Raw genomic sequence first — 25,467 nt, forward strand, 5'->3', positions numbered from 1 at the left:
TGGCTGTGGTAACTAGGGACGACCGGGGTGTGTTCAAACCGATCGTTTAAAATCCTACAGACATGCGCACGGCGCTTCGGTTTGAAGAGAATACGCCATATTGAATCACCGTAGACTTCTGCTAGCGATTTTCAGCTAGCTGTTTGAAAAGGACCGGTCTTCTAATGGTCTTCATTTGGCGTTACCATTTATCTCTGTCTTTGTAACACGGGTTATTATCACATTTCTTTAGTCAGGGCAGTAGTGTATTTTTAACGGGCACATTGATTTGCTTGAAGGGGTTTCCGAAAAAAAGTTGAATGGATCCGAGGGTGGCTTGGAATCAGCCCGAGCAGAAAGGACCTGCGAACGCATCATGGATGCGAATCTGGGAGATGTCTCAGGTACGAGCGACCTCCGGTCAACATCATAATAATCAGAACCACAACCTATGTGTGAATTATCCAGCGTTGGACGTTTATAAAAAATTTGCGGCATCGAGCAATAGCATTAACACCACTGCTAGTCTGAGCAGCAGCCATCACTGTATTTCAAACCGTACTACTAATCACGGCACTTCATTTTCCTCCTTCGGGTCAACGTTAACCAAAGGCAACGTACAGAACATATTGACCCCGTCCAACGCGAACGGTAACAGTGTAACGACAGATTTGTTGGGAGACAGTGGAATGCCCCAAAAGACTGAATCTGGAACGGACAGTCCATCTTCGAACTGCTCGTTGGGAAGGACTTGCGGTGGCAATGTAACGGGAAATAGTAATAAAAGCCCTGGATGTGCCAATCTGTTTTTTAGCTTCAGCGAAAGCATGCATAATAATGTCAACCAATTCCACCACCATCAAAGGCATCATCAGGATCACCCCCAGTACAATTTCCAACATAATTGTGTGAAGCGTCACCCACCATCACCCTTAAATAACCACACTCACCATCCAGGCCGAAGGAAAAGTGACAACAAGGCGAGCACCTATGGGATTAATTACTTGCTTTCTAACTGGACTAATGACAACCATGTTAGCTCGGGGACTGGAACTCCTTGGAAGACGAGGAAATACAGCCCCGGTGTTGATGGGTGAGTATTTTTGATAGGGTCATTGCCCCACTGGGATTGTTTGACGCCAACATACATACAGAACAATGAGACAGATATTTCACCGGATGTATAAATGTAACATCCGGTTGGCCTTTCATTCACTACCAAATATGGTGATGAGAGGAAGCCCATTGGCCGGCTGTGGGAGAAGATTGAGCAATATGAATTTTGGCCGATTAAATATATTTATCTCCATACAGTTCTGTATCCATAACTATAATTTGTAGCTAACAGAGTGGATTAGGTTTTGAAGACTTTACCCTTTACCAAAGTGAGGGAAAAAAATATTTGTTCAAGGGCGAATTGAGTTATTGCACACACGCGTTTCACAGAGTAGGCGTTCCTTAACGGAAATATGCAATTAAATACTGGCTCTAGTTTATCTTGAGTTAGTTATACTCTTTGGCTAACTTGCTAATCTTAACCGCGACAGCTAGCTGTCATGGTTTCCTATTCCTATTAGTTAACTTTAGCTACTTTTATTTATGATTGTAAAAATGTCATCTTGTCATGCCTACAGTTAATCAATTAACGTGTAATTTTGGTGTTTGATTTGCTGCACGGGCGGTAGTAATGCGAATGTTAACTTTTAGCTAGATTGAACTGCAGTGGCTAACCATTTTTTTGTATTTATTAGCAGTGCATTAGCTAGCTTGCTAAGCAGGTAGCGGCTAACTAACGCTTTGGTAGGTTTAGCTTGCTAACTTATTGGTTACTTAACATATGAATGGTTGGGTAACTTCTAGAATATATGTTTAAGTCACACAAACTTAAAAAGGGGTTCATAGTTAGCCACTTGGAGGATGAACCTCTGACTCAATATATAGTTATTCAACTATAGCTAGCTAGTTGGCTTGCTAGCTAACTACATTCCATATATTAATGTTGATTAGATTAGCTAGCTATATATATTTCCAAGTTGGTGACCACCGCTATAAAATCAGAGGCTGTAACAAAAACTGCCAGGTGACTTTAAGATACCTAGATAACTACTATATTAAGAGTAAGAAGGCTATCAATAAGTTCATTTTCATTAGATTTGCTGAAAATACAAAATCATGTTTTAACGATAAATCTGTTTATTTTGCCAAAAACATGCACACGATCTCTTATCTACCTTTAGTATGCACAGAAGCAATTTTAAGGATCACAGGTCGCATGTTTCGTCACAATTCACAATATTGTTTTGGACTGATGCCCGGTTGAGCGTTCCACTCCATCGTCGATGAAGATTTAATCTTAAATGCATTACAGTGACTTGGAAATACTGTCATTCCAAATGAGTCAAATAGTTAGTAGGGAAACCTGTCTTAATTTTGATGTCGCCAGATTTACTTTAGATGTAGAATAACGTTAGCTAGCTTTCTAAAATTAAGGCCACCGGATTTTAGCATTGTTAGCTTTTTTTTGAACTTTGCTAGCTGACGAGAACATTGAGATGCGTAAAGTAAATTTGACGACATGATAATGCTGGCAAAGTTGTTTCCTACTAAATATTTGAGTGCTTTTGCAATAGTAGTTAGGCTCCGTCCAGAATGACTGGGTTTATCACCACTTTAGGGCATCACTTTGAGTACGCTGGCAGAGGGCGGCTTGAGAATGCTCATAACAATGGCATGACGTGACGGAGGAAGCACCTAACGAAGATTTTAGCATGTAAATCTAATTGGGGAAAAACAAATACCACTAAAAGTGGGACGCATGCCAGCAAAGCCACTACACAACAAGTAACAACAATACATTAATTGCACTTTAACGGTGACACACGGTGGCCACAAACTGTTAGGGCATATATAAAGCTATCCCAACATCTTACCACTGCTACACCTGGCTATCAGCGGAGCCTTGTCTGGCAGTGAAACAGTTAATTCCTTCTCATTTACTGCCTATAAAAAACATAGCTGATATGGCTGACTTGCTTAAACAAATGTGGTTTCTAATGACAATTGAGATGTACAAACTATGGCATAAGGACACAAGCGGATAAGAGGCAATCCGTAATTTCGATTAAGACATTAATATGCAAGCTAGGACAGACAGTCAATATAACTATTTCTTTAGCACTTTTGAAATGTACAGCGACAGAATTCAGAGCTTGGGCCGTTCTTAATGTTCTTCCTGTACACCAAGTCAGAACCGTAGGATAAATAACAGGGGCATATAAGCAGACAATGAAAGTTCTTACAATATTCAATGATTACATTTCTCTAAAACAGGCTGTACCTTCTCCACTATGCAATCAGGTTTCCGAACTGTAAACGGGTGCACCTCAGCCATGTTCAAGGTCCTGAACAATGTCATAACCGCCATCGATAAAAGACCGTCCTGTGCAACCGTCTTCATCAACCTGGCCAAAGGCTTTCGACTGTCAATCACTGTATTCTTGTCGGCAGACTCCACAGCCTTGGTTTCTCTAATGACTGCCTCGCCTGGTTCACTAACTACTTCACAGAGTTCAGTGTGTCAAATCGGGGGGCCTGTTGTCCGGACCTCTGGAAGTCTCTATGGGGGTGCCACAGGGTTCAATGCTAGGACCAACTCTTTTCTCTATATGTCAATGATGTCGCTCTTGCTGCGGGGGATTCTTTGATCCACCTCTATGAAGACGACACCATTCTGTATACATCTGGCCCTTCTTTGGACACTGTTTTAACTTCTTGACGCAACCCATCCCGTTAGTGGGATTAGTGGGATTTTCATCAACAACCGCTGAATTGCAGAGCGCCACATTTTTTAAAAAATGACAAAAAAAATCTATATTCATGAAATCACAAGTGCAATATAGCAAAACGCAGCTTAGCTTTTTGTTAATCCACCTGTGGTGTCAGATTTTGAAAATATGCTTTACAGCGAAAGCAATGCAAGCGTTTGTGTAAGTTTATCGATCACTAGACAAAACATTATGAACACCTAGCATCAAAGTAGCTTGTTCACGAAAATCAGAAAAGCAATAAAATTAATCGCTTACCTTTGATGATCTTCGGATATTTTCACTCACGAGACTCACAGTTACACAGTAAATGTTCCTTTTGTTCCAAAAATATTATTTTTACATCCAAAATACCTCAGTTTGTTTGGCGCGTTATGTTCAGAAATCCACAGGCTCGAGCGGTCACGACAACGCAGACGAAAATTCCAAATAGTATCTGTAATGTCCACAGAAACATGTCAAACGTTTTTTATAATCAATCCTCAGGTTGTTTTTAAAATATATAATCGATAATAATCAACCGGCACTGTCTCTTTTTCAGTAGGAGAGGAAGAGACAATGGCTGCCCCACTCTGTTGCACAAGCAAAACTCATGCGAACACCCAGCTATCCACTGACGCGATGTTATCTTTCTCGCTCATTTTTCAAAATTAAAGCCTGAAACTAATTGTTTATTTTTTTTTTTTAATTGAATTTGACCCCTTTTTCTCCTCAATTTTGTGGTATCCAATTGTTTAGTAGCTACTATCTTGTCTCATCGCTACAACTCCCGTACGGGCTTGGGAGAGACGAAGGTTGAAAGTCATGCGTTCTCCGATACACAATCCAACCAAGCCGCACTGCTTCTTAACACAGCGCGCATCCAACCCGGAAGCCAGCCGCACCAATGTGTCGGAGGAAACACCGTGCACCTGGCAACCTTGGTTAGCGCGCACCGAGCCCGGCCTGCCACAGGAGTCGCTGGTGCGCGATGAGACAAGGATATCCCTACCGGCCAAACCCTCCGGTCGCGGCCGGTTACGACAGAGCCTGGGCGCGAACCCAGAGTCTCTGGTGGCACAGCTGGCGCTGCAGTACAGCGCCCTTAACCACTGCTCCACCCGGGAGGCCCCACAGACAATATTTTGACCGTTTTGGAGACTTTAGAGTGTTTAGAGTGTTTTCCATCCTAATCTGTCAATTATATGCATATTCTATTTCTATTTCCCTCTATACCATTTGTATTTCATTAACCTTTGACTATTGGATGTTCTTATAGGCACTTCAGTATTGCCAGTGTAACAGTATAGCTTCCATCCCTCTCCTCACTCTTCCCTGGGCTCGAACCAGCAACACAACGACAATTAGCGCGCGCTAACTAGCTAGCCATTTCACTTCGGTTACACAAGCCTCATCTCGGGAGTTGATAGGCTTGAAGTCATAAACAGCGCAATGCTTGACGTACAACGAAGAGCTGCTGGAAAAACGCACAAAAGTGCTGTTTGAATGAATGTTTACGCGCCTGCTTCTGCCTACCACCGCTCAGTCAGATTTTTGCAACGCAGGACACGCTAGATAATATCTAGTAATATCATCAACCATGTGTAGTTAACTAGTGATTATGATTGATTGTTTTTTATAAGATACGTTTAATGCTAGCTAGCAACTTACCTTGGCTTACTGCATTCGCATAACAGGCAGTCTCCTTGTGGTGTGCAACGAGAGAGAGGCAGGTCGGTATTGCGTTAGACGAGTTAACTGTAAGGTTGCAAGATTGGATCCCCCGAGCTGACAAGGTGAAAATCTGTCGTTCTGCACCTGAACAAGGCAGTTAACCCACCGTTCCTAGGCAGTCATTGAAAATAAGAATGTGTTCTTAACTGACTTGCCTAGTTAAATAAAGGTATAAAAAATCGGCGCCCAAAAATACAGATTTCCGATTATTATGTCAACTTGAAATCGGCCCTAATTAATCGGCCATTCTGATTAATCGGTCAACCTCTACTCAGGATATATGGTTTGCATGGAGTCCACTGAAGTTCCTTGATGGTCGTCTTGGTATCCGCTTGTTGGGGGATATACACGGCTGTGATGATAACCGAGGAGAGTTCTCTTGGGAGATAATACGATCAGCATTTGACTGAGGAATTCCAGGTCAGGTGAACAAAAGGACTTGAGTTCCTGTATGTTGTTACAATTACACTATGAGCCGTGAATCATGAAACATAAACCCCAGCCCTTCTTCTTACCAGAGAGATGTTTATTCCTGTCGATGCGATGTACTAAAGATCCTGTTGGCTGTATGGACTCCGACAGCATGTCCCCAGCTAACCATGTCTTCGTGAAACAGAGTATGTTACAATCCCGGACATCTCTTTGGAAAGCAACTCTTGTCCAGATTTTGTCGACTTTATTAACTAGGGACTGGACATTAGCAAGTAATATACTCGGGAGCGGTGGGTGGTGTGTGCTCATCCGAAGCATCACTAGAAGACCGCTCTGGCACCCTCTCCTCCGGCGGCGTTGTTTTGGGTCGGCCTCTGGAATCAGTTCAAATGCCCTGGGAGGTTCAGACAAAGGATCCGATTTGGGAAAGTCTGATTTTTGGTCATAGTGCTGGTAAGTTGACGTCTCTCTGATATCCAGTAGTTCTTCCCGGCTGTATGTAATAACACTTAAGGTTTTCTGGGCTAACAATGTAATAAATAATACATAAAAATAAATACTGCACAGTTTCCTAAGGACTAGAAGCGAAGATGCCGTCTCTAACGGCACCACCAGGGTCCTAGTAAGTGATAGTAAGAGTCTCTGCTCTGTGTTTCATTCTAAAATCATAGCATAGCGTTTAGGCCTTTTCCTAGTGAATAAATTGCTGTAGGGTTTTGCTGACCAGTACTACTACAGTTCATCCCAGGGCATGTGGATTACTTATGGTGGTACGTATAACATTTTTCTAAGATGGCTTCTCCACTACTACCACACAGTTCTAAGGGATATCTGGGATGTTGAACTTATTTGAAAACCTGGGCGGCAGGTAGCCTAGTGGTTAGAGCATTGTAACCAAAAGGTTGCTAGATCGAATCTCCGAGCTGACAAGGTAAAATCTGTCGTTCTGCTCCTGAACAAGGCATTCATTGTAAATAAGAATTTGTTCTTATTGTTCTGACTTGCCTAGTTAAATAAAGGTTGAATAAAAATAAAAATCAAGCGACTTTGGGTCCAGAAAAAGCGCTATAGATGTCCCATTTTTTATTACTATCAACATAGGCCTTGGATAAAAAATCTCTGCTTCCATGATGGTCTTACGTTTTTCGAGAAGATGCTGGCAGTAGGCCCGACCTGATGACCTTTAAATTCATGAAACAGAACATGTAAATCAACCTATTATTTGATTGGTTTATTATCAGGTGAGCGACTGTGTGCTTGTTGTTAACCCTCTCCTCTCCCTGTTCCCCTGTCCCTCCCCAGTCTCCATGAGGAGGTGGTGGACTTCTACAACTTCATGTCTCCCCAACCCGAGGAGGCTTCTATGAGGAAGGAGGTGGTCAACAGAATCGAGAAGGTCATCAAGGAGCTGTGGCCTACTGCTGACGTGAGCACACACACACACACACACACACACACACACCAGAGCTGGGCGTTGAATCAGCACATCAGACATTTTGTCCATTAGTCTACAAATATTGGTACAATAAAAAAAAAATCTTATTTTTTCTAACTCTCTCTCTCTCTCTCCAGGTGCAGATATTTGGCAGCTTCAGCACTGGACTCTACCTACCTACAAGGTAAGAGAGCTGTCTTGTTGTGTAATGTGTTGAATCTTGTTCTCAGAATTTGCTCCAGGTGCTTGGCCACCAGTTGACCTACCACCATCTTTCTCTGTTGCCATAGTGACATAGACCTGGTGGTGTTTGGGAAGTGGGAACGCCCCCCTCTGCAGCAATTGGAACAGGCCCTCCGGAAACACAACGTGGCGGAACCTTTCTCCATCAAAGTGCTGGACAAAGCTACAGTGAGTTGGTGCTGTGTTTTAAAAGAATGCTTACACAATCTGTTGGGATAGCTTCAATGCTGTTCAAACTGATAACCTGTTAAACTCTTGAGTGTTTTGGGCTCTGTACCCATTCAGTCAATTTCATTCAGAAAATAGAAACCTATCATTCGAAAACTACAGCACTTCTCATTTTGGAAATCGATCTCAAATCTCACTGCTGGTGATGTCATAAGAATGCCCCCACTACCGTCCACCCTACAGGCCATAAATCATGCGCAAAGGTCATATTCATAGTGTGTATAATTTGGGTAAATTGACAAAAAGTGGGAAAAAATGTATGCATGGAAAGGGTACACCCTGGTGGTCCTCATAATGCAATGCATTTCTTTACCATCCACATATAATATAACATTACTTTGAATGCATCCTCCATATTCGCCGTTGATCAAGCTCACTCGTTTCCAGTGGGAAAAGTAGTTTGACGTTTCCTTGGCTGTCTGTGTTATTTAAAAAAAATACTTGATAGCTAGAAAGTCCCGATCAGTAGGGTTATTTTAAGATGTCAGGCTTCAAAATCCGTTCAGCCATTTTTGCACAGTGGGGTACTACCCAAACCTGATCAAACCGGACGCATCTATTTTTCCTGTTCCAAAGTCACATGTGATCTTCTAGTGGTCGAACTGGAAATCAGACATGAGATCTGATTATATCAGTAAAAAGATTACAACTTCAGCGTTATGTATATCATTCCTGTAAGATGAAAACATTTAAGCATGGCACCTTCCACAAGCCCTGCGCTTTTAAAATGGCTGTGTCCTTTTGGAATGGTAATTGGTTATTTTATTTCAAACCTAGACATTCAAATCTCTTATTCCCCAACTAAGGGACACTTTTGTAAAAGAAAATTGTCACTGGCCTACACACAATAACTCTCATGTCAAAGTGTAAGTATGTTTTAGGATTATTTTTTAAAACAAATTAATTAAATGAAAAGCTGAAATGTCTTCAGTCAATAAGTGTTCAACCCTTTTGTTATAGCAAGCCTAAATACGTTTTAGGAGTAAAAATGTGCTTAACAAGTCGCATAATAAGTTGCATGGATTTACTCTGTGTATAATAATAGGGTTTAACTTTATTTTTGAATGACTACCGCATCTCTGTACCCCACACATACTGTAAGGTGTGTGTAAGGTCCCTCAGACAAGCAGTGAATTTCAAACCCAGGAGGTTTTCCAATGTCTCACAAACAAGGGCATCTATTGGTAGATGGTTAAAAAAAAGCAGACATTGAATATCCCTTTGAGCATGGTGAAGTTATTACACTTTGGATGGTGTATCAATACACCCAGTCACTACAAAGAAACAGGCGTCCTTCCTAACTCAGTTGCCAGGTAGGAAGGAAACCGCTCAGGGATTTCACCATGAGGCCAGTGGTGACTTTGAGTTTAATGGCTATGATAGGAGAAAACTGAGGATGGATCAACAACATTGTAGTTACTCCACAATACTAACCTAAATGACAGAGTGAAATGAAGGAAGCCTCTACAGAATAAAAAATATTCCAAAACACGCGCCTTGTTTGCAACAAGGCACTGAAATAATACTGCAGAAAATGTGGCAAAGCAATTCCCTTTGTGTCCTGAACACTATGCAACAGATTACTGAGTACCACCCTCTATATTTTCAAGCATAGTGGTGGCTGCATCATGGTATGGGTATGCTTGTAATCGTTAAGGACTGAGTTTTTCAGGATAGAAAATAAACGTAATAGAGTTAAGCAAATCCTAGACAAAAACCTGGTTCAGTCTGCTTTCCACCAGACACTGGGAGATGAATTCACATTTCAGCAGCACAATAACCTAAAACACAAGGCCAAACATATACTGGAGTTACTTACCAAGAAGACCATGACAGAGTTAGGTTTGACTTAAATCTGCTTGAAAATCTATGGCAAAACCTGAAAAATGGTTGTCTAGCAATGATCAACAACCAATTTCACAGAGCTTGAAGAATCTTTAAAAATAATAATGTGCAAATGTTGCACAATCCAGATGTTGAAAGCTCTTGAAGACTTACCCAGAAAGATTCACAGCTGTAATTGCTGCCAAAGATGATTCTAACATGTATTGTCTCTGGGTTAAATACTTGTAAAATAAAGATGTGTTACTGTTTATTTATATACAGTACCAGTCAAACGTTTGGACACACCTACTCATTCCATGGTTTTTCTTTATTTTTACTATTTTCTACATTGTAGAATAATAGTGAAGACATCAAAACTATGAAATAACATGTATGGAATCATGTAGTAACCAATGTATTTTAGATTTGAGATACTTCAAAGTAGCTACCCTTTGCCTTGATGAAAGCTTTGCCCACTCTTGGCATTGTCTCAACCAGCTTCATGCATCAGTCACCTGGAATGCATTTCAAATAACAGGTGTGCCTTAAGTTAATTTGTGGAATTAATTTCCTTCTTAATGCCTGAAAAATTGTTGTCTAGGGATGGAATACAGAAGATAGCCCTATTTGGTAAAAGACCAGGTCCATATTACGGCAAGAACCGCTCAAGTAAGCAAAGAGAAACGACAGTCCATCATTACGTTAAGACATGAAGGTCAATCAATGCGGAACATTTCAAGAACTTTAAAAGTTTCTTCAAGTGCAGTCGCAAAAACCATCCAGCTCTATGATGAAACTGTCTCTAATGAGGACCACCACAGGAAAAGAAGACCCAAACTGTCTGCTGCAGAGGACAAGTTCATTAGAGTGACTGGCCTCAGAAATTGCAGCCCAAATAAATGCTTCACAGAGTTCAAGTAACAGACACATCTCAACATTAACTGTTCAGAGGAGACTGTGTGAATCAGGCCTTCAAAGTCGAATTGCTGCAAAGAAACCACTATTAAAGGACCCAATAAGAAGGAGAGACTTGCTTGGGCCAAGAAACATGCCCAATGGACATTAGACCGGTGGAAATCTGTCCTCCAAATTTGATGTGTTTGGTCTGATGAGTCCAACAGAGGTAGAGGTAAACATCTCCGCATGTGTGGTTCCCACCGTGAAGCATGTAGGAGGAGGTGTGGGGGTGCTTTGCTGGTGCCGCTGTTGGTGATTTATTTTGAATTCAAGGCACACTTTACCAGCATGGCTACCACAGCATTCTGCAGTGATACGCCACCCCATCTGGTTTGCGCTTAGTGGGACAATCATTTGTTTATCAACAGGACTATGACCCAACACACCTCCAGGCTGTGTAAGGGATACTTGACCAAGAAGGAGAGTGATGGGAGTGCTGCATCAGATGATCTGGCCTCCAATTGAGGTGGTTTGGGATGAGTTGGACCGCAGAGTGAAGGAAAAGCAGCCAACAAGTCCCCAGGATGTGTGGGAACTCCTTCAAAACTGTTAGAAAAACATTTCAAGTGAAGCTGGTTGAGAGAATGCCAAGAGTGTTCAAAGCTGTCATCAAGGCAAAGGTGGCTACTTTGAAGAATATAAAATATATTTTGATTTGTTAAACTTTTTTGGTTATTACATGTTTCCTTATGTGTTATTTTATAGTTTTGATGTCTTCACTATTATTCTACAATGTAGAAAATAGTAAAAAAATAAATAAAGAAAAACCCTTGTGTCCAAACTTTTGACTGGTACTGTATTTTTTATTTTTTTTATTTTTTACAAATGTTAGAATTTTTCTTCCACTTTGATGTTAGAGTAGTTTGTGTAGATCGTTAATAAAATATTACCATTTAAGTCCATTTTAATCCCACTTTGTAACACTAAAAATGTGAAAAAAAGTAAAGGGATGTGAATCCTTTCTGAAGGCATTGTAGATGGGGGGTAATTAACATATAAAACAGCCTATGTGAATGCAGCCTATACACACCGCTGTCTTCCCAAAATAATGCAAACGAAATGAAATGCTTTAAGTAGTAGCCTAGTTATTCATTCATGCATGGACATTTTTGGGGGGTGAATAGCAGTTTGGCAACCGCGAATGCAAACAAATTCATGCGAAAGAAACACGGGTACCAAGTAGGTCAAGTAAACAAAATATCAGATCAATAAAGGCATAACACAGTCTATATTCAGGCTAGTTACATTAACAGTAAACAAAATATCAGATCAAATCAAATGTATTTATATAGCCCTTCGTACATCAGCTGATATCTCAAAGTGCTGTACAGAAACCCAGCCTAAAACCCCAAACAGCAAGCATTGCAGGTGTAGAAGCACAGTGTCTAGGAAAAACTCCCTAGAAAGGCCAAAACCTAGGAAGAAACCTAGAGAGGAACCAGGCTATGTGGGGTGGCCAGTCCTCTTCTGGCTGTGCCGGGTGGAGATTATAACAGAACATGGCCAAGATGTTCAAATGTTCATAAATGACCAGCATGGTCGAATAATAATAAGGCAGAACAGTTGAAACTGGAGCAGCAGCACGGCCAGGTGGACTGGGGACAGCAAGGAGTCATCATGTCAGGCAGTCCCGGGGCATGGTCCTAGGGCTCAGGTCCTCCGAGAGAGAGAAAGAAAGAGAGAATTAGAGAAAGCACACTTAAATTTAGACAGGACACCGAATAGGACAGGAGAAGTACTCCAGATATAACAAACTGACCCTAGCCCCCCCGACACATAAACTACTGCAGCATAAATACTGGAGGCTGAGACAGGAGGGGTCAGGAGACACTGTGGCCCCATCCGAGGATGAGATCAATAAAGGCATAACACAGTCTATATTCAGGCTAGTTACATTAACAGTAAACAAAGCAGTAAATAAAAGGCGAATGGAGATCCAAATAACCAAAACATCCTACTACAGTGAGATGCAGCCACACACAGCTGTCTTGCCAAATAAATAGGCCTACAGGCCCGCTTCAAACATGGAAAACCATGGCGCTCATGAGTTCAGCAACACGTTTTTCATATGACACATTCCACTTTTGTGGATCAAATTTGACCCACACAATCAATTATGCAATGCCAACCTACCATAACCATGTTTCTAATATGTACATTTCCATTTACAATGACAAGAACCACTAAGCTACCATTGAAACCATAATAGAATTCATCTATTTCCATACAGAAACATACAGATACTGTTGAAGTCAGACGTTTACATACACTTAGATTGGAGTCATTAAAACTCGTTTTTTCAACCACTCCACAAATTTCTTGTTAACAAACTATAGTTTTGGCAAGTCGGTTAGGACGTCTACTTTGTGCATCACACAAGTAATTTTTCCAACAATTGTTTACAGACAGATTATTTCACTTATAATTAACTGTATCACAATTCCAGTCGGTCTGAAGTTCACATACACTAAGTTGACTGTGCCTTTAAACAGCTTGGAAAATTCCAGAAAATTATGTCATGGCTTTAGATGCTTCTGATAGGCTAATTGACATCATTTGAGTCCATTGGAGGAGTACCTGTGGATGTATTTCAAGGCCTTCCTTCAAACTCAGTGCCTCTTTGCTTGACATCATGGGAAAAATCTAAAGAAATTAGCCAAGACCTAAGAAATAAATTGTAGACCTCCAAGTCTGGTTCATCCTTGGGAGCAATTTCCAAATGCCTGAAGGTACCACGTTCATCTGTACAAACAATAGTATGCAAGTGTAAACACCATGGGACCAAGCAGCCGTCATACCGCTCAGGAAGGCGCCGCCATCTGTCTCCTAGAGGTTAAAGTATTTTGCTGCGAAAAGTACAAATCAACAGGTACAAAAGTATCTATATCCACAGGAAAATGAGTCCTGTATCGACATAACCTGAAAGGCTGCTCAGCAAGGAAGAAGCCACTGCTCCAAAACCGCCATAAAAAACTCTGAATATGGTTTGCAACTGCACATGGGGACAAGGATCATACTTTTTGGGGAAATGTCCTCTGGTTTGATGAAACAAAAATAGAACAGTTTGGCCATAATGACCATTGTTATGTTTGAAGGAAAAAGGGGGAGGCTTGCAAGCTGAAGAACACCATCCCAACCCTGAAGCACGGAGGTGGCAGCATCATGTTTTGGGGGTGCTTTGCTGCAGGAGGGACTGCTGCACTTCAAAAAATAGATGGCATCATGGGCCTCCCGGGTGGCGCAGTGGTCTAGGGCAGGGAAGGTTTGGCCGGTAGGGATATCCTTGTCTCATCGCGCACCAGCGACTCCTGTTGCGGGCCGGGCGCAGTGCACGCTAACCAAGGTAGCCAGGTGCATGGTGTTTCCTCCACCACATTGGTGCTGCTGGCTTCTGGGTTGGATGCGCGCTGTGTTAAGAAGCAGTGCGGCTTGGTTGGGTTGTGTTTCGGAGGACGCATGGCTTTCGACCTTCGTCTCTCCCGAGCCCGTACGGGAGTTGTAGCGATGAGACAAGATAGTAATTACTAAGAATTGGATACCACGAAAAGGGGGTAAAATTAAAAATTAAAAAATAGATGGCATCATGAGGGATGAAAATTAGGTGAATATATTGAAGCAACATCTCAAGACAACAGTCAGGAAGTTAAAGCTTGGTCACAAATGGGTCTTCCAAATGGACAATGACCCCAAGCATACTTCCAAAGTTGTGTCAAAATGGCTTAAGAACAACAAAGTCAAGGTATTGGAGTGGCCATGACAAAGCCCTGACCTCAATCCCATAGAACATTTTTGGGCAGAACTGAAAAAGCGTGTGTGAGCAAGGAGGCCTACAAACCTGACTCAGTTACACCAGCTCTGTCAGGAGGAATGGGCCAAAATTCACCCAACTTATTGTGGGAAGCTTGTGGAAGGCTACCTGAAACGTTTGACCCAAGTTAAACAATTTAACATCAATACACCCAAATACTAATTGAGTGTATGTAAACTTCTGACCCACTGGGAATGTGATGAAAGAAATAAAAGCTGAAAGAAATTATTCTCTCTACTATTATTCTGACATTTCACATTCTTAAAATAAAGTAGTGATCCTAACTGACCAATGACAGGGAATATTTACTAGGATTAAATGTCAGGAATGGTGAAAAACTGAGTTTAAATGTATTTGGCTATGGTGTATGTAAACTTCCGACTTCAACTGTATGTAATGTAGCTATACCCTGGGGCATCATTTGGATTCTTGCATTGGAATTATATAGATTTCCGCTTATATCATGCTGTACCACAATAAACACACGTTCAATTGGCGAGACCATTTGAGTGCTTTTGACCAAGAAGTGACCGGTTGGTGTGAATTGTCCGCTGTGCTCTATCAGCACCATGGACTGCCCCCTACACACTAAACGAGGCTGTTGAAAACCTAGGCTGTTGGCCAAGGTAGTCATTTTGCCATTCCATATCCTAGGTTTTTGCTGAAATGAGGCCACATTCTCTACCACCAAGATTTTGATAAAAACCAACCAGCAAGATTGTTTCTTTTCAGAAGAGTTGCAGCCTCCTTGATGCTCTGTGGAACTTCCTGTGTAATTGATCATTCCATTATCCCTGAAATATTCTTGTAAGTTCCCCTTCAAATGACAGTTGGATTAGTTGAGCTTTCCTCAGATGTAGCATGCTTCTTCTGTGCTGTCTGAACACATTTGTCTGTGGAAAATGAGATCCACGTGTCAGTGCAGTAAGCACGGTCAGCATAGCGGAGAGAGAACCAGAGAATCATTGCCGTGTATAGTGGGGTCCTCATTGGAGCTGGAGCGGGTGATTTTTCAGCCCAACTGGCGAGCGACACTAAACTCTGCTCCCACCAAATCTGTTTTGCTTAGCTCCAGCAGTGGTTTCACCTTTTTCACATCTAGAAAGTCATGGCTCTCCAGGTCAAAGGCACACAGGGCCTCCACCATTTGGCTGTTGTGTTCGCTGAATCGTTCTGACATTTCACCAATGACGGAATCCAAGAAGTCTTTTACACTCAGTCTCTTCTCCTCTGTCCTGCTGGGCTACTGTACTGCTAACAACACTAGCACTTTTTACAGCTAGCCAAGAAGCTAACAAAACTCTGTAGTGGTAGGGAGTGAAGCAGAGTTGCGTGAAGCGGCTTCAACGGTAAACATGACCCCACCCTTATAAATGAAATATTACAGGCGGAGGCGTATCGCGTTATCCATTTAGCCAACCACCCAATGGAGTCTTACCTAACCGCCCCAGTGGCTTTCCATATCCCCCTTCACACACTGCGGTGCCTTCTGTCCATTGTACTGACGCAGTGCAGCAGAAATACAGATTTTGCGCCAACCTGTCACTGAATCATCATCATCATCATTTAACCATTTTTGCTATTTTTATATAGGGATATTAAACTTAAGTTGAGGGGGCACAAGTTTAAACTGAGGGGGCTATGCCGTTTTTGCCCCCTTTAATAGTCATGACGTTGCTGTACAGCTATATCAGAATCCCACGGCACTTACCCTTCTAACAGTGCTAAGCATGTGTTTGTAGGACTTACATTTAGATTTCAAAATGATATCTAATTCGGGTAGGTTACAATTTGTGTCACTTAGAAAATGACACCCGAGAGCGTCAGAATTGAACAGGATAAACAAGGAGATGAGACTTCGTGCACACTTGTCATACATTCAACTAAGGATTAGATCTGAGAATTGAGCGGGAATGAAAGTTAAATGGATGTGAAATAAACTTTGTTTATTTTTATGAAAAGTCAATGTTTCTCTTCTTTTTCCCAGGTGCCAATCATCAAGCTGACTGACCAGGAGACAGACGTCAAAGTGGACATCAGCTTCAATGTGGAGACGGGAGTCAAAGCTGCTCTCTTCATCAAGGACTACACAAAGGTGAGAACACTAGCATTTGTACTTTTTTAGGTTAGCTTCATTTTCCCAAGACAGAGATGAGGTAGTAATTCAATAATCATGTGAAACACTATTATTGCACTCAGTGAGTTCATGCAACTTATTTTAACTTAAGCACATTTTTACTCCTGAACTTATTAGGCTTGCCTAAACAAAGGGGTTGAATACTTATTGACTTAACACATTCCAGCTTTTCATTTTGAGTTAATTAGTAAAAAAATAAACATAATCCCACTTTGACATTATGGGATGTTGTATGTGCGTGTGTAGGCCAGTGACACAAAATCTAAATGTCATCCATTTTAAATTCAGACAGTAAAACAACAACATCTGGAAAAGGTCAAGGGGTGTGAATACCCTCTGAAGGCACTGTATGCATTTTACATTTCAGATGGAATGTTCCATATTGGGCGAGAACAGAGAATGTACACCTGCACATTGGTTCAGAGTGGTGTCGTCTGCTGTAATGTTTTCCCGCTCAAATCAACCGTGCTTTTACTTCTCTAGCCAATCTTATTAGTTCTGCAGTAGTGCCTATGCCCTAGGGGTTAGGTGGAGATTTGGTGATAGGTCCACAATATGCTGTCAGTAAAGGAATTTCTCTGACTTGTCCTGTATTCAATGACATAACCCAACATGCTTCTGTAAGTCACCAGAACCAGAACGCGTGAGTCTTTGTCCCATTGACAACCGCAGCCTCAAAATCAGCATATGATTTAAAAATGAGAATCTGTAAAGAGGAGGCGAATTGTATTTCAAGTAGTGATCCTCAAATAATTCCCACTTTTAATAGGCGCTCTGCTCCTCAATGACTGTGTAAATTGAGCAGGGTTTCGATTCTCTCCTTAGTGTTTTTAATCTCTCTCGCCCTCCTTCCCCCCTTTCTCTCTCGGGCCCCTACAGAGGTATCCCGTGCTGCCTTACCTGATCTTTGTGCTGAAGCAATTTCTGCTCCAGAGAGATCTCAATGAGGTGTTCACTGGAGGAATCAGCTCCTACAGCCTCATCCTGATGGTCATTAGCTTCCTCCAGGTACACACACAAACGAGCATACACACACTTTGTGTAATCTAGTATGACAGTGTACAGTTAAGGCACTTGTAATGTTGTCATAACATGTCTACCTATTCTCTCACTCTATCTATCCATCCATTCAGCTCCACCCAAGAATTGACGCCAGTAGCCCCAACATCAACCTTGGCATCCTGCTGATTGAGTTCTTTGAGCTGTACGGCCGCCATTTTAACTACCTGAAGACGGGCATCCGTGTCAAGAACGGAGGGGCCTACATGGCCAAGGAGGACATGACGAAGGTTATGACCAACGGCTACAGACCCTCCATGCTCTGTATAGAGGACCCACTGATGCCAGGTGTGTGTGTGTGTGTGTGTGTGTGTGTGTGTGTGTGTGTGTGTGTGTGTGTGTGTGTGTGTGTGTGTGTGTGTGTGTGTGTGTGTGTGTGTGTGTGTGTGTGTGTGTGTGTGTGTGCATGATGGTGTGCAGGACTGAGTGTTTGTGTCACGATGTGTATGTGTGTGTATCTGACGGTGTGCTGGACAGTGTTTGAGCGAATGTATGTGTTTTCCATTGGTAATGGTGTTGGCCTTAGTTTGTATGGGACGATTTAGGTGTTTTAACCGTGTGTGTGTGTTCCAGGTAACGACGTTGGCAGGAGTTCGTACGGAGCCATGCAAGTCAAGCAGGTGTTTGACTACGCTTACATCGTCCTTGGTCACGCCGTGTCACCGCTAGCACGCTCCTACCCCAATAAGGACATCGACAGGTTGGTTCCCGCCTCTTTCAGAATGTCTTCTGTGTCCAGCTGGGCCTAGAAATGTTTGTACATGAATAAGTACAGAAGTTATCAAAGTAAAGATTGTCAAATAAATATGGTGGTTGTGTTGGAAAGTGTAACTAATCCACTGCTGTGCAACATTTGAAATCCTGCCCTTTCCTGTTTCTCACTATCCCTGCAGCACTTTGGGGAGGATAATCAAGGTGACCCAGGAAGTGATTGACTACAGGGAGTGGATCATGACGAAGTGGGGAGGAAGGCACCTCGCCCGCATGGAGAGCCGTGGTAAAAGAAGTGTGTGTGTGTACAAAATAACCTGTGTGTGTAACCTCTGCGTAAAATAAGTCTTGACTGTCTTTTATGGCAGGTTTTGTGTGTGTATATTGACCTGTGTGTGCAAGGGTAACCTTTTGTTGTCTCGTATGGCAGTTTGGGAAGTGTGTGTTGCTGTGTATAATAACCTGTTTCTCTCTTTAGGTTCTGTCCTGGAGCAGGACCCAGCACGGTGTGTGTTGGGTGTAGGTGTGGAGGAACAGAGGGACTCAGTCTCCCCTCACAGTGCAGACTCCCCCATGTCCCTGTCCAGTCCTCACCAACACTCCTCAGCCTCCTCGGTCTCCTCTCTGTCTGGGTCAGACAATGTAAGGGCACAGACACATACAATAAACACACACACTGTGGTCTTTATGATGAACTATATAAATGCAATTGTGTTAATGATTTGACAGCTGATCATGTTTTAAGCCCTCCCCTCTGCTGTGTGTTCCAGGACTCTGATTCGACGCCATGCCCTGGCCGCCCTCCGGCGCTGCCCCCCTACACCCTCCAGTCTCTGGGTATGACTCTACCCCTGGGCCTGGCACTGGGCAAGACTGGCATCAACCAGCAGCACCTCATCATGTCCCCTGGCTCACAGGTACAGAACCTAGCAGCTACTGAGCTTTGTGTTGTTAGAGATGGGAGAGTTTAGCGTGATGGATCAACATGTTCTGTGAGTGGGACGTTAAAGGTAGACTCAGCGACGCATTAAGTATAAACGATATCTGGACAGTTTCCGCAACAACTAAGAGCGTTGAAGCACGAGGCTAAACTTCTCTGCTGTTTTGGTCCCGTAGATACCACTTTGTAGCAGGGTGAAGTGCATCCGTGCACATCCACAGGTATCCACAAAGTCTTGCATCTTAATGGCTGCGGTGCTGTTTGTGCCAGCATCATACCGCAGTCTACCTTTTACTGTTATAAAAAGAAAACAGCATTCCTGAATTTCCAGCTCCATCTTATCATTAAGATTTGTCATATATATATATATATATATATATATATATATATATATATATATATATATATATATATATATATATATATATATATATTATTATTATATATTATTTTATTTTTTATTATTATTTTATTTTTTCTATGAAATGGTCTCCATAACTTGTGTTTTTAGTACTCACATCCCAGTAACAGGGATTGTGAAATGGTGATCTAAAGCTGTTTGTGATTGGACGTGTGATGGCTCAAAATGTCTCTCCCGCCCCTTCCTTCCAGGCGTGTATGTCTTTGCCCAGTGGCCTGACGATGCACTCCTTACCTGTCAGACAGGTGGGTATAGACATGACCCCCCCTACCCACCACCCTGCCCACCATAACCCTCATGCCCCCTCCAACCCCCAGCCTCTGTCCAGCCCCCACCCCACCAGCCACACACACCAGGTAGGCGCCGGCCAAAATTCCGGCTACACACACTAGACTGGGACAACCTCTTTGTCTTTCTCTCTCCTTTAAGACTCTCCTCACCTCTCACTTTCTTATTTCTGCTCTCTTTTTTTGCTTTCCAACGTATCTTGCTTTCTTTTCTCCCTCGTTCTCTCCTCCCCCTGTTTCTCTCTGTTCTCTCAATCGGCCCCTCTTGGTTTCATGATTACATTGTTGTATTGAATATCTGCAAGATGTAACTGAATATAGGATTCCTTTCGTAGAGCACTTTGCTTTTAGTGTGTGTGTGTGTGTGTGTGTGTGTGTGTGCGTTGACTCAGGTTTCAAACACTCAATGACTTGAATTCTAACTCTTCATCGCTTCTCACTCTCTCACTCACTCCCCCACTCTCTCTACCTCTCTACCTCTCTCTCTCTACCTCTCTCTACCCCCCTCTCTCTCTACCTCTCTCTACCCCCCTCTCTCTCTATCTCTCTCTACCCTCCTCTCTCTCTCTCTCTCTCTCTCTCTCTCTACCCTCCTCTCTCTCTCTCTCTCTCTCTCTCTCTACCCTCCTCTCTCTCTCTCTCTCTCTCTACCCTCCTCTCTCTCTCTCTCTCTCTCTCTACCCTCCTCTCTCTCTCTCTCTCTCTACCCTCCTCTCTCTCTCTCTCTACCCTCCTCTCTCTCTCTCTCTATCTCTACCCCTCTCTCTCTCTCTCTCTCTCTCTCTCTCTACCCTCCTCTCTCTCTCTCTCTCTCTCTCTCTCTCTCTCTCTACCCTCCTCTCTCTCTCTACCCTCCTCTCTCTCTCTACCCTCCTCTCTCTCTCTCTCTCTCTCTCTCTACCCTCCTCTCTCTCTCTACCCTCCTCTCTCTCTCTACCCTCCTCTCTCTCTCTCTCTCTCTACCCTCCTCTCTCTCTCTCTCTCTCTCTCTCTCTCTCTCTCTCTCTACCTCCTCTTTATCTCTCTCTCTCTCTCTCTACCCTCCTCTTTCTCTCTCTCTCTCTCTCTCTCTCTCTCTCTCTCTATCCCTCTCTCTCTCTCTCTCTATCCCTCTCTCTCTCTCTCTCTATCCCTCTCTCTCTCTCTCTCTCTACCTCTCTCTCTCTCTTTCTCTACCTCTCTCTCTCTTTCTCTCTACCTCTCTCTCTCTCTACCTCTCTCTCTCTCTACCTCTACAGAATGGTCCTAAGTTTCACCTGAAAGGCTTCCACAATCCAGCTGTGGTCCACAGTCCCGCCCTGGCCAACCGCGCCCACACGCACCCTCTCACACACGCCCACACACACTCACACACGCAGTACCGCAACACCTGGCGCCGTCGGAAGAGGGACAGCCTGCCAGTAAGCCTGAGCAGATAAAGGATAAAACATCCCCGTTTCCTCTCCTCCCTTCATCCCTCTCTCATTCTGACTGATTGGGAAGACAACTTCATGAGACAATGCTCCCTGCTGTTCAACTTGGAGGACAGGCAGGCAGAGGCACCAGACCAGCATTGGGATTCATTCAACACTTTGGGCTGCTGAACTTTGGCCCCGAGGAGGGAAAGAAGTGTAGCTCTGGGGAAACTCTTTCTCCATCACTCATCCTCTCCCCATTTGTGCATGTTTTTTACTGCGCAATGAACCAACGGCCAACGATACGGGAACGAGCAGTGCGACTAGCAAACAGAACGCAGCGCAACCCAACGTGCATTCTGACCCCAGAACTTTTCTGCAGCGCTCCAGTCTTTTGCTTCCTGTTTGGGATCCACCTTTTGTTTTCTTTTCGTTAATGTTTATTGTTCACATTAATAATTTTAAAAATTGCGCTTTGCCCTTTTTCACATACGTTCAAGGAGACTGAGGATAGTGACATCTTTGCCAGGTGGAAGTAGCGAAAGACCAGTGTCGTATTGTAAATTGAGTTTATTTTAGTTTTTTTGACTGGGTTGCGTTGTGAAGGCCTTTGTCCTTGAACCCTGTAGCCAAGCTGTATCTTATTCAGTGTTCACACATTGGACGGTTTCTAATTTGTGCAATAATGTGTTCTATTTTTTTTTTTTATCTTATCAATCTTTATTTAATTTTATTATTTGTGTATGTAAAGGAATTTTGGTGTTATGTTTTTAAGATTGTAGGTTTGTTTTTTTTGCCAAGAGTTTACAGAAACTTTCCCCAGATGGCCTCCGGTCTGGAGAGTGTGTGACGGAGTGTTTGTCTGTGTCAAGAGTGTGTGACGGAGTGTGTGTCTGTGTCAAGAGTATGTGTCAATTGGTGAGTTGTGTGTATCTTGTTGGTGTCAAAGTATAGTTGAACCCCCCCATGGGTGTTTTATAATGTCTGAAAAGGAAGAATCAGAAGGAGATAAGTGGCTTCAGACTACTGCAATGCAACCTCTATTGTTGACAGGTTAAACGTCTGTAATCTCACATTGTCTCACTAGATGGAGCTCTTACTATAGCAGAGTCACAGTGGACTGACTGAGCTCTTACTATAGCAGAGTCACAGTGGACTGACTGAGCTCTTACTATAGCAGAGTCACAGTGGACTGACTGACTGACTGACTGACTGACTGACTGACTGACTGACAGCTCTTACTATAGCAGAGTCACAGTGGACTGACTGCCTGAGCTCTTACTATAGCAGAGTCACAGTGGACTGACTGACTGACTGTGCTCTTACTATAGCAGAGTCACAGTGGACTGACTGACTGACTGAGCTCTTACTATAGCAGAGTCACAGTGGACTGACTGAGCTCTTACTATAGCAGAGTCACAGCGGACTGACTGAGCTCTTACTATAGCAGAGTCACAGCGGACTGACTGAGCTCTTACTATAGCAGAGTCACAGTGGACTGACTGACTGGCTGAGCTCTTACTATAGCAGAGTCACAGTGGACTGACTGACTGGCTGAGCTCTTACTATAGCAGAGTCACAGTGGACTGACTGACTGACTGAGCTCTTACTATAGCAGAGTCACAGTGGACTGACTGACTGAGCTCTTACTATAGCAGAGTCACAGCGGACTGACTGACTGAGCTCTTATTATAGCAGAGTCACAGTGGACTGACTGACTGACTGAGCTCTTACTATAGCAGAGTCACAGCGGACTGACTGAGCTCTTACTATAGCAGAGTCACAGTGGACTGACTGACTGACTGAGCTCTTACTATAGCAGAGTCACAGTGGACTGACTGACTGACTGAGCTCTTACTATAGCAGAGTCACAGCGGGCTGACTGACTGAGCTCTTACTATAGCAGAGTCACAGCGGGCTGACTGACTGAGCTCTTACTATAGCAGAGTCACAGTGGACTGACTGACTGACTGAGCTCTTACTATAGCAGAGTCACAGCGGGCTGACTGACTGAGCTCTTACTATAGCAGAGTCACAGTGGACTGACTGACTGAGCTCTTACTATAGCAGAGTCACAGTGGACTGAGCTCTTAGTCACGCCCAATACCATAGCTGTTGTTTTTAAAACCCTTATCTTTATTTGGTGCTTGTGTGTGTGTGTGCGTGCGTGCGTGCGTGCGTGTCAGTCATAGGAGGACTTAGTCACCTAACGTTTGTGCCATTTCCGCTACTCAGTCCTAGTGTAGAGTAGGGCTGAAAACTCTTCCCCATTGCAGGAGTTTGGCACAGGCCAAATACATATTGTATGCTCCAAGTGTGTTTCTGGTAGTGTATGTCTGTCATTTTTTAAAGATGTGCATGGTATGGGGGTGGAGTTAGATGAAGGAACAGCAAAAATGACCTGAAGATTGGTGAGTGGTGTGAAATGGCAACTTACCCGCTATGTCAAGTAGTGAACTACATAGGGGATAGGGTACCATTTAGACATGCCCTAAAAGACTAGGTGCTCTAAAGGCTAAAGGGTCTTTCTTCTTAGCAGGGGAGAAAGTTCTGGAGACCTCTGGACAGTGGAGGAAAGGGAATCATTTTGATTCCATTCTGGAATCTAGTGTATATTTGATTGCCAAGTACTTCCGCTAGTTGTTTGTCTTTTCTTTGTGTTTAATTGTGTGTGTGTGTGTGTGTGTGTCTCGTAAGTACATAGCCCCACACACACACATACGAGTGACTGTGTGTGGCTGAGGCTCAGCGCGGTAGCTACACACTGAACATATGATGTTATTACTATGCAAGTGGGTTATTTTTGAGTGCCCCAGTATTTCTGTTTCCAATGACAACCACTGCTTCTTGGATCGGAGTGACGTTACTGTAAACTCCAGTTTGAACGACTAGGCCTGTAATTGGTGGGCTAGGCTAGATGGTGGTTAGCCAGCCTCAGCCCAGTTACAAGTGAACCACAACACTCTGTCTTTGTATGCAAGTCCTGATGTTTTAAAAGTCTAGTTTTGTATTTCTATCTGGCAGAAAGTCTATGGAAGGGGGTGTGTGTTTAAGTGGTTGGGTATCTGTATGTCTGGCTTGTCTGAGCGAATAGAGAGACTGTTTTTTTTCTTTTTCAAATGACACCCTATTCTCTATATAGCGCATGCTATTGTACTCTAGTGCTGTTCTAAAGTAGTGCCCTAATATAGGAGTAAGGGTGTCATTTGAGTGCACATGAGGAGCGACTTGCACTCTGTAGTGGACGACTTCATACCCTTCCTAGTGCACTATAGTCCTCTACCCTTCCTGAGACTGTGTTAGGCGCCAACGTCACTCTCTGTAATGTTACTATAGCAACTTTTAACCACCAATCAAAACTCGACCTGGCCAATATATCGCCTTTGACAGGGTCGTCGGCCCCAAATGGCATCCTGTTCTGAATGTATTGCACTACTTTTGATTAGATCTTTGTAGTGTCTTGTGGAAGGTAGCTGGGCTATATAGGACATAGGGTGCCATTTGGGACTCAAGCTGTGTCTGCTTTTAGAGAATAGAACCATCATCTGTCAGAGAGATGAGCTCAAACACTATCTCTGGTTGGAGATTTGTCAAGCCTGTCAGTTGTCCACCATTTTTACAGATTCTATTAAGACTGAAATGCAGTGTGTCTGTATGGATTCAACTCTGTGTGCATCCCAATGGTCTACACAAGCTTCCTCCCCTCATGCCCTTTATCTGATCTAAAAGAAATTGGAACAGGTAAAAGCCAATCATTTGGTAGATCGGAGAGATGTGGAGGAGAGGAATCCTCTTTAGACCATTGAGAACAAGAAACACATGTACACATAGATGCAATGTAATGCACTCCATTGCATCACAATGAGGGATTTTAAACTTAACGGCCGCCATTTTGTGAAAGGTGGCGGCTCTTCTGTCATGGCCAACTCATCTGAAGAGGAACTCCTAAAATGGTCGCCAAACTAGCGGCGGTCACAGAGTGACAGCCTGGCTTTTGTTTTGAACTTCTTTTTTTATGTACCAGTATATTTTTTTCTATTTTATTTTTTATTAAACATCATAAAACTGCCAGTTA

The 25,467-nt window shown here is 43.1% G+C and overlaps 1 protein-coding gene across 2 annotated transcripts; it reads left to right on the forward strand.

The window, feature by feature from the left end:
* The first annotated feature begins 126 nt into the window (after positions 1 to 126).
* LOC139373624 (terminal nucleotidyltransferase 4A-like) lies at positions 127 to 25,467 on the forward strand. 2 transcript variants are annotated; one of them, XM_071114343.1, is made up of 13 exons: positions 127 to 1,072; positions 7,251 to 7,374; positions 7,521 to 7,567; positions 7,674 to 7,794; positions 16,431 to 16,538; positions 17,460 to 17,588; positions 17,714 to 17,927; positions 18,213 to 18,339; positions 18,533 to 18,636; positions 18,829 to 18,992; positions 19,121 to 19,267; positions 19,903 to 20,067; positions 21,237 to 25,467. In XM_071114343.1, exons 1-13 carry the CDS (start codon positions 300 to 302, stop codon positions 21,414 to 21,416), a joined length of 2,403 nt encoding a protein of 800 aa, XP_070970444.1. In that variant the 5' UTR covers positions 127 to 299; the 3' UTR covers positions 21,417 to 25,467. The 2 variants fall into 2 exon arrangements, with proteins under 2 accessions (XP_070970444.1, XP_070970445.1); XM_071114344.1 differs by lacking the exon at positions 127 to 1,072 and having other exon boundaries at positions 6,952 to 7,374.

Source organism: Oncorhynchus clarkii, chromosome 18, assembly GCF_045791955.1.
Source record: "Oncorhynchus clarkii lewisi isolate Uvic-CL-2024 chromosome 18, UVic_Ocla_1.0, whole genome shotgun sequence".
Lineage (NCBI taxonomy): Eukaryota > Metazoa > Chordata > Actinopteri > Salmoniformes > Salmonidae > Oncorhynchus > Oncorhynchus clarkii.